The 10,251-nt window shown below is 39.1% G+C and overlaps 1 protein-coding gene across 1 annotated transcript; it reads left to right on the top strand.

Moving 5' to 3' along the window:
- The first annotated feature begins 663 nt into the window (after window positions 1-663).
- On the top strand, window positions 664-9,173 carry LOC149163714 (cytochrome P450 716B2-like). Its single transcript, XM_089430788.1, has 4 exons — window positions 664-1,419; window positions 7,791-8,146; window positions 8,481-8,668; window positions 8,750-9,173. Exons 1-4 carry the CDS (start codon window positions 779-781, stop codon window positions 9,044-9,046), a joined length of 1,482 nt encoding a protein of 493 aa, XP_089286914.1. The 5' UTR covers window positions 664-778; the 3' UTR covers window positions 9,047-9,173.
- Window positions 9,174-10,251: the final 1,078 nt, after the last annotated feature.

Genomic DNA, 10,251 nt, shown 5'->3' with positions numbered 1-10,251 from the left:
AATATTATATGTAGTTTTTTTCAATTTTGTATCAATTAGAAGAGCAATTAGAAGAGCAACTGATCATAATTATTTGATAAGGTTTATTTTTAAATTTGTAATTATAAGTAATATTTAATATTTATTGTATTAATTATTTTAACTATATGTCTTTGGTAGATTTTTTTAGTTTAATTTTTCTAAATTTTTTCATGAATTAATTGAAATTACAAGTTTGATGGGTAACCCCTACACAATAATGCCTTTTCCAGGGTGTCGAATCCATATATACAATCAAAAAACTAATTTAAATAACACAAATAAAAATTTCACCAAATTTAAACCCAAAATTTTAACACTTAAAATTCTAAAAAATCTCACTAAACACAACTCTTTATTCTAATATTAATATTATATTATATGTATTGTTGTTCAATAATTTTGTCTAATATTAATATTATATTATATGTATTGTTGCTCAATAATTTTGTCTTGAATAGAAGAATAAGTACTTTCATCGAATTGAAAAAGTTTGCGATCCCTCCCGCGATTATCTGCGTGCCCCACCCATCCATCATCCACATATATATATTGTGCAACGAACGTGCCCCATTTATATATATATATATATATATATATATATATATATATATATATATATATATATACAGTGATACCAAGAGCCCCTTATTTATATAGTCCACACCTAACGGTAAGCGATAGCTCGTATGTGATTTGGAGGCCTGGAGCTTATCCTTTTTCCAGTATAAGATTTGAAACCCTTGAAACTGTCTATACTATGGTTTGGAAGGAAGCTGTTTCAGTGCTGCACAAGGCCCAGGAACTGGAGAAGCCACCACTAATCTTCACTGCATTTCTCGCATCTGTTGTCGGATTTGGCTTCTTTTTTTATCTCATCAGCAGCCACCGAACTAAGAGCTGGCGAGGAATCCCACCAGGCACCTTTGGATGGCCTTTGATCGGCGAAACATTACAATTTCTACGATCCCAGAGGAAGGGCAATCCTCGTGAATTCTTTCACATTCGGACTCAGAAATATGGAAACGTGTTCACTACTTCTCTTGTTGGCCACCCAACTGTTGTACTTGGCAGTCCCGAAGGCAACCGCTTCTTGTTCTCCAACGAGAACAAACTGGTGGTCATTTCATGGCCCACTTCCGTGGGAAATCTCTTCCCAAGGTCTCTAATTACAGCCGTTGGAGACGATGGGAAGAGTTTGAGGAGAATCCTGATGACGTTCCTGAGGCCCGAAGCCCTTCAGAAATTCGTAGGGCGAGTGGATTCAATGACAAAAGCTCATCTAGCCGAGCACTGGATCGGTAAAGACGAGGTGATGGCTTTTTCTCTACTTAAAAGTTACACTTTCTCTCTGGCTTGTGCCTTGTTTGCGAGCATACACAATCAGGAAGAACAAGCTAGGCTTTGTTGAAAATATAATTTCAACTGCGATCGCCGATATCGCATCGGCAAAGTCGAAGTGAAAGAATTATAAAGGAGCTTTTGTGTTTGCGATGAGCGATCGCCGATATCGCATCGGCACATCGCTATCGGCAATATCATAGGGTCGGGGCCTTTAACATGAGTTTATTTGCGATGCGATCCGATCGCATATCGCAGATCGCAACATATGTGTGTGCCCCAACTTTGTGTTCCGATTAAATGGATTTTGCGATGCGATCTAATTAAAGTCAAAGGGTGAAGTATGGGCCAGCATTAAATGAATTATAAGTGAAGTAAAAGTTTTTCACTTACTGCCAGTAAATGTCAGTAAAACAGTAAATGCTATTTAGTGTGGGTTGGTAAGTTTTGATGAAGTTTTTAATTTTGTTTCAGCGGGAGTATGGGCACAAGTAAAGCCTGATAAAAACATTTAATTTTGTTGTTCTTTTTATTTTACGGAAGCATGGCAAGTGGAGACGTATGTAAGTCTTTTTGTTTTATTGCCATGAATATATATGTAATGTTTTTTTTGTGTGTATAGTAATGTAGAAGAGGTATGGTAATGCACAGCAGTGCGATGTATTGTAACCCACGCAGCAGCGTGAAGAAAATCTGTATAATTTCCACACAGCAGTAAAAGTAATTTTTCTGTAGTTGAAGTCTGTTTTTACAGCAGTGAATGTAAAAGAGATTTCTACACACAGCAGTGTAAAATCTCAGGAGAAGACAGAGTATTTTTTTTTGTTAAATGTTCTCGGTGAATCCCTCTGAGAGAGAGGAAAAAGATTGTAATAGCAGTTGCTTTTATTAATGAATAGAAATGTGTGGTGTGTGAAAACTCTGTCTGGTGCAAATAATTTTTTTTGTTTTGTTTCTGCTGTCTAAAAGATCTTGTGGAGGTGAAACAGAGCATTGCCTCTGTGGAGTTTAATTTCTTTGTTTTTGGGATTTTCCCATTAAAAATCCCCAACAGTGGTATCAGAGCAGGCTTAGGCTCTTGAAGGTGTTCAAGAAGCTGAAGGGAGAAGGTTGTTGCTGCAGCAAAACTTCTCAGGCAGACAGAAGACTCAGACATCAAAGGATTCAGGTATTTCAAAAGTTTTTTTTGTGTTGCTGAAGAAACAGTCAGTTGTTTTTTAAACATACACAGTCAAGGAATGGCTAGCACAAGCACTGGTATGGGTTTGTTTAACACCCAGCTCCCACAGTTTAATGGGAAGAACTATGACTACTGGTCAATAACTATGACAGCCCTGCTTGCTTCCCAAGATTTATGGGAAATAGTTGAAGAAGGTTTTGAAGAACCAGCAGATGAAACTGAGTTCAATGCATTAACTCAGGGAGAGAAGGATCTGCTTAAGAACAATAGGAAGAAGGATTCAAAAGCCCGAGTGTTGTTGTATCTAGCAGTAGACCAGAGTATGTTTCCAAGGTTAGCAGCAGCTAAGACAGCCAATGAAGCATGGAAAACCCTCAAGACAGCCTATCAAGGCATGGAGAGAGTGAAGACAGCAAAGCTACAATTGCTAAGAAAGGATTTTGAAAACTTGAACATGAAAGAGTCAGACAACATTGAATCATTCTTCACTCATGTGATTGGTGTAATCACACAAATGAGAACTCATGGAGAAACCATTGAAGATAGAAGAATTGTGGAGAAAATATTGAGGGTCTTACCCTCAAAGTTTGATGCCATTGTCACCACCATTGAAGAGACAAAGGATCTCTCAAGATTTTCAGTTGATGAACTACATGCATCACTGATAACACATGAGCAGAGGTTGAGTAGGAATGAAAACTCATCTCTAGAGCAAGCCTTCAAGACCCAGATGTCCTTTGGAAGAGGAAGAGGTCAAGGTAGAGGAAACAAGAGAGGAAGAGGCAGAAGCCAGAACAGAGGAGGAAGGAACAGCTCATCAAATGCACAAGGAAGAGGCAGCAATCCAAATCAGAACCAAGGCCAAGGCAGCAACCAACAAGGAGGACAATATCATGCTCAAGGACAAAGGTATGATAAATCTAATGTTCAATGCTATTATTGCAAAAAGTATGGACATTATGCAAGTGATTGTAGAAAGAAACAACATGATATGAACACTAGACAAAATGCAAATGTTACTAGAGAAAACAGCAGTCAAAGTAATGTGTTGTTAGCCTGTAACATGGCTGAAACAAACAGTGAGGAAATTTGGTTTTTAGACTCAGGTTGCAGCAACCATATGACAAGAAACATAGCCTTCTTTTCTGCTTTAGATCAGAATATGAAATCAGAGGTCACACTAGGAACTGATAGCAAAGTCTCTATTATGGGAAAAGGGGAGGTAAAAATATTTACAAAACAAGGAGAAAGGAAAACCATAGCAGATGTCTACTATGTCCCCGGAATGAGATGTAACCTATTGAGTGTTGGACAGCTTATCCAAAAGGGTTACAATGTTTATTTTGTAAATGATGTGTGCACCATCATGGACATACCACCCAGCAAAAGATGCATTGCTGAAGTGAAGATGACAAGGAACAGGATGTTCCCTCTCAGGATCCGGGCAGATTTGAAAAACAAAGGAGAAATTGCAGCAGTTACCCAAGAGGCTTTCCAAAGCGTGCCAAAGGATGAGAACTGGTTATGGCACTTGAGATTCGGGCATCTAAATTTTGGAGGTCTAAACTTGTTGAGCAGAAAAGGAATGGTAAAGGGATTACCATTGATAGAGAAACCGGACAGCCTATGTGAAGGCTGCATTTTGGGAAAACAACATAGAGAAAGTTTTCCATCAGGGAAGAGCATAAGGGCAAAGGCACCCTTAGAAATCATCCACTCAGATTTGTGTGGACCAATGCAAGCTCCATCATTAGCAGGCAGCCTATATTTCTTGACATTCATTGATGATTTTACAAGAAAGACTTGGATATATTTCCTCAAGAACAAAAGTGAAGTCTTTGAGAAATTCCAAAATTTCAAAGCACTTGTGGAGAACCAAAGCGGGCTGCATATAAAAGTTTTGAGAACTGATAGAGGAGGAGAGTATATCTCCAAGGAATTCCTAAGATTTTGTAGAGAAAATGGAATTCACAAACAGTTTACAGCAAGGTACACCCCACAGCAAAATGGAGTTGCTGAAAGGAAGAACAGGACCATCATGGATATGGCGAGGAGCATGTTGAAGGCAAAGCATTTGCCAAATGAGTATTGAGCTGAAGCTGTACATTGTGTAGTTTATATATTGAACAGGTGTCCTACAAAAGCAGTGATGAACAAGGTGCCAGAAGAAGCATGGAGTGGGAGAAAGCAAGGAGTCACCCACATGAGAGTTTTTGGGTGTGTGGCCTATGCACACATACCAGATCAGCTAAGGAGGAAGTTGGACAGCAAAGGGGAGAAATGCATCTTCATTGGATACAGTGATGAATCCAAAGCCTACAGGCTGTACATTCCATCTACCAAGAAGTTCTTTGTAAGCAGGGATGTTCAATTCATTGAAGAGGAAGCTTGGGATGGAAGCATAGAGAAAACAGTGAATGTCAAGAACTGTTTGTCTCATGATGAAGATGAAGAGGAAGTGGCTGAAATACATTCCCAAACAGCAGCGCCAACACAAGGACATCAAGGGACACCATTGAGGACAACACAAGGACAGCAAGGAACACCATTGAGGATCAATGAGAGTGCTTCTCCAAGCACACCACAAGGAGGAAACTCAAGTGCATCTTCAAGCACTTGCACACCAAGTGAACGAGGTAAGAAGTTTAGAAATCTAAGTGACATTTATGAAGAAGGAATGAATTCCTTATTTGCCTTGTTTTGTCATGTTGATGATCCTATTCATTTCGAAGAAGCAATTAAAGATAGAAAATGGATAGAAGCTATGGATGAGGAGATGAATGCCATAGAGAGAAACAAAACATGGGATTTGGTTGAGCTACCAAAAGGCAAAGAAGTCATTGGTGTGAAATGGGTCTATAAGACCAAGAACAATGCTGAAGGCAAGATAGAAAGGCACAAGGCAAGGCTGATTGTCAAGGGGTACAAGCAGCAGTATGGAAGAGATTATGAGGAGACTTTCGCCCCGGTTGCAAGAATGGAAACCGTGAGAGCAGTGCTGTCCATAGCAGCACAAAACAAATGGAAAGTCTACCAAATGGATGTGAAATCAACATTCCTAAATGGAATGTTAAAAGAAGAGGTTTATGTGGAACAGCCTCTCGGATATGAGAAGAAAGGTGAAGAGCACAAAGTGTGCAAATTGAAGAAGGCTCTTTATGGGCTGAAGCAAGCGCCAAGAGCATGGTACAGCAGGATAGATTCTTATCTACTGGATAATGAATTCGACAAATGTGAAGGAGAACCCACCGTCTACATCAAAGAAAAGGATGGTAAGATTTTGATTGTGGTCTTATATGTTGATGATGTTATTTTCACAGGTAATGATGATCAGCTCATTAAGAATTTTAAATCAGTCATGAAGGATGAATTTGAAATGACTGATATGGGTTTGTTGAGATACTTCTTAGGCATAGAAGTAGATCAAAATGAAAAAGGAATTTTTATATCTCAAGCGAGATATGTAAATCAAGTTTTGGGCAGATTTAAGATGGAAGAATGCAAGGCAGCCATCACTCCCACAGTGATGGGATTAAAACTCAGGAGAGAGGACAGCAGCAAGGATTTTGATCCTAGTTTGTACAAAAGTATTGTGGGCAGCCTTATGTATTTAACAGCAACTAGGCCTGATTTAATGTATGCTGTTAGTTTAATTTCCAGGTTCATGGAGAGGCCAAAGGAGGCACATTGGCAGGCAGCAAAGAGAATCTTGAGGTATGTCAAAGGCACTAAAATGTTTGGAATTCTATATCATGCCTCAGAACATTCAGATTTGGTTGGTTACACTGATAGCGATTGGGCTGGAAGTGTAGATGATCGGAAGAGCACTTCCGGTTATGTTTTTCATATGGGTTCTGGAGCCATTTCATGGGCTTCTAAGAAGCAGTCCATTGTAGCATTGTCTACAGCAGAGGCTGAATATGCGGCAGCTACAGCAGCAGCATATCAAGCAGTGTGGATGAGAAGAATGTTGAGAAGCTTAGGCCAAGAGCAGGCAAAAGTGACAGTCATCTTTTGTGACAATAACTCAGCTATTGCATTGTCAAAGAATTCAGTGTTTCACAAGAGAACGAAGCACATTGATACAAGGTTTCATTATATCAGAGAATTGGTAAGCAATGGAGAAATCAGTTTGCAACATTGCAGCACTCAGGAACAGGTCGCAGACATCTTGACAAAGCCATTGGATCAGAAGAGCTTTGAATTTTTGAGGAAGTGTTTGGGTATGATTGAATGCCCGACAGTTGAAATTAAAGGGGAGTGTTGAAAATATAATTTCAACTGCGATCGCCGATATCGCATCGGCAAAGTCGAAGTGAAGGAATTATAAAGGAGCTTTTGTGTTTGCGATGAGCGATCGCCGATATCGCATCGGCACATCGCTATCGGCAATATCATAGGGTCGGGGTTTTTAACATGAGTTTATTTGCGATGCGATCCGATCGCATATCGCAGATCGCAACATATGTGTGTGCCCCAACTTTGTGTTCTGATTAAATGGATTTTGCGATGTGATCTAATTAAAGTCAAAGGGTGAAGTATGGGCCAGCATTAAATGAATTATACGTGAAGTAAAAGTTTTTCACTTACCGCCAGTAAATGTCAGTAAAACAGTAAATGCTATTTACTGTGGGTTGGTAAGTTTTGATGAAGTTTTTAATTTTGTTTCAGCGGGAGTATGGGCACAAGTAAAGCCTGATAAAAACATTTAATTTTGTTGTTCTTTTTATTTTACGGAAGCATGGCAAGTGGAGACGTATGTAAGTCTTTTTGTTTTATTGCCATGAATATATATGTAATGTTTTTTTTGTGTGTATAGTAATGTAGAAGAGGTATGGTAATGCACAGCAGTGCGATGTATTGTAACCCACGCAGCAGCGTGAAGAAAATCTGTATAATTTCCACACAGCAGTAAAAGTAATTTTTCTGTAGTTGAAGTCTGTTTTTACAGCAGTGAATGTAAAAGAGATTTCTACACACAGCAGTGTAAAATCTCAGGAGAAGACAGAGTATTTTTTTTTGTTAAATGTTCTCGGTGAATCCCTCTGAGAGAGAGGAAAAAGATTGTAATAGCAGTTGCTTTTATTAATGAATAGAAATGTGTGGTGTGTGAAAACTCTGTCTGGTGCAAATAATTTTTTTTGTTTTGTTTCTGCTGTCTAAAAGATCTTGTGGAGGTGAAACAGAGCATTGCCTCTGTGGAGTTTAATTTCTTTGTTTTTGGGATTTTCCCATTAAAAATCCCCAACAGGCTTTGGCATCATTTTGAGGTTTTCGGGAAAGGAGTACTGCAGATTCCCATAGATGTACCCGGCACCCGATATAACAAAGCCAAACATGCAGCTAATGCCATTCGTGATCAGCTCGACGCCGTTATTGATGAGAGGAAAATTGCATTTCTGGAGGGAAAGGCTTCTCGAGAGCAAGATCTGTTGTCTTTCCTGCTCTCTAATGTTGACGACAAAGGTAAATCTCTCACAAACGACGAGATTAAGGACAATATCCTTATGCTATTATATGCGGGTCATGACACCAGCAGTTCTACTTTGACGGTACTGCTCAAATTTTTGGCTGAGAACCCTCACTGCTACGAAGAAGTACTAACAGGTATGCTAAATCAATCAATTCTCTAATATTAGCATTATAGATAGCTAGATCCTACTATCTAGGCTGGTTCCAGGCAGAAGACCTTTAGCTGGAGGTAAGGTGCTCAAGAATAAGCGGGCAGAGATTTGTTCAAATATTTATCCACGAACCTAGTTCCGTTGAAAAAATAGAAGGGTTTTTCTGATAAAACCCAAATTCCCCTACGGAGCAGGCTCGGCAGCTCTTATCTTCTCTGGATGCAAACTTCAGTCTCTCTCATTTTTTAAGACATTATATCATTTGGTATGTAAATTAGAGGTTGCAGTTTCTCAAAGGTTTCATTTGATATTTCCAGAGCAACTGGATATAGCAGGTTCAAAGGAGGCAGGGCAACTTCTAGAATGGGAGGATCTCCAAAGGATGAAGTACTCTTGGAGAGTTGCTCAGGAAGCGCTTAGACTGTTCCCCGCTGTTCAAGGAGGTTTTCGACAGGCCGTCAAAGACTTGATATATGAGGGATTCACAATCCCTAAAGGATGGAAGGTGAGCCACTGCCTGAAATCCTAGTTTCGGATTTTTACTGAGATTAAAACATAACTTACTATCATTGCTTATCATATGCAGATGTATTGGACTGTCAACTCGACCCACAAGAATTCTGAATACTTCAGCAACCCAGAGAAATTCGATCCATCAAGATTCGAGGGAGCAGGGCCTCCTCCCTACACGTTTGTGCCGTTTGGAGGTGGGCCGCGAATGTGCCCAGGTAATGAATTCGCTCGAATGGAAATTCTTATTTTTCTCCATAATATTGTGAAGAATACCAAGTGGAATTTAGTGAATCCTGGGGAGAAGGTGATTGTGGACCCCATGCCTGTCCCTGTCAATGGACTGCGCATCAAACTTGTTCCTCGCGATTAATGTATGACTTTGATCTCTGCTCGGATTCGAGTATTTCTTGTCAACCCACTGCTCACACCTATTTTCTTCCGGCTTGATCTATCATGTTCATGGACTTCTGTAAGCTATTGTATTCTATTATATTGCGTGCACGCATTTATGAACTATTTTTATAAACGTGTTGTCAAAACTCTTTATGATAGTAGATGATTAATATTTATTTAGATTTGGTTGGATGAATTTTAAATGATAAAATTTTTTGAACATGTTGAAAGAGAAGTGTTCTAAAGTGGTAATACAAAGTTGCAACAATTTTATTAATTCAAAAAGGTATTATATATTGATGTCCAAAAAGAGCTTAATATCTAAAGAAAATCTCCAAACCAGATTCCTCATGACAACCTCAGAATTGAGCTCCATGTTTTTAGCACAATCCACTTTTTACATACTAGAAGAACAATACAAGGGTCGAGGAGCAAATAATCCACTAGCCCAACAAAGACTGAGGATCGAGACACATGTTACACCACACTAACTAATTGGCAAAAGAAAATCATAAAACAATACCACAATGCCAAAAAGAATTGGCATGTAATAATAGTTACACCAACTGATGGAAAGAAAATCATAACACAGTACCACAATACCAAAGAGAGTTGGCACATGATATGACTTAGTCAACACACCATCCAAGCCATTCTTGTATAAGAAACACAAAGGTCAACATGAGAAGCCATAACACAAAGCCACATTTTTAAAAATCCCAAACGAACGACGTACATGAAGACAACATGGATGAAGAACCAACATGACCGTCAAGTGCTAGCATCAATTTCTAGTGTAATAAGTCATAGATCCCTGCACTCTTTAAAATATGAGGCCAACAAAAGATGCAAAATATACTACCAATTACCTCTGCAAAGCCTTGTCGTAGAGTGCAATAGGGTCACAAGCCTCACTGAAAGAGAATGTCCTTGAAACTAGCTATCAGGAGAAGGCAGTGTCAGCCCATATGAAATGAATGGAATTTAAAGCAAAGGTACATCATGGCGGCAACCCAACCTCCCTCCCCCAGACGCTGCCATGTTATCCAGTTCGCTGGTGTCACATCTCTACCCATTTTAACTTTATGTAATATAAAAAAAATTCTTGGTTACGGTAATAACACCAACTATATACATATAATTGTACACATAGTCGATATGATTTGCTGAAACACTTTACCA

This window comes from Pinus tabuliformis, chromosome 5_1 (assembly GCF_031772625.1).
Source record: "Pinus tabuliformis cultivar Carrire ecotype Pingquan chromosome 5_1, CPIR1, whole genome shotgun sequence".
In the NCBI taxonomy this organism is placed as follows: Eukaryota; Viridiplantae; Streptophyta; class Pinopsida; order Pinales; family Pinaceae; genus Pinus; species Pinus tabuliformis.
Note: the sequence above shows the minus strand (reverse complement) of the source record. Positions and strands in the feature narration are given on the sequence as shown.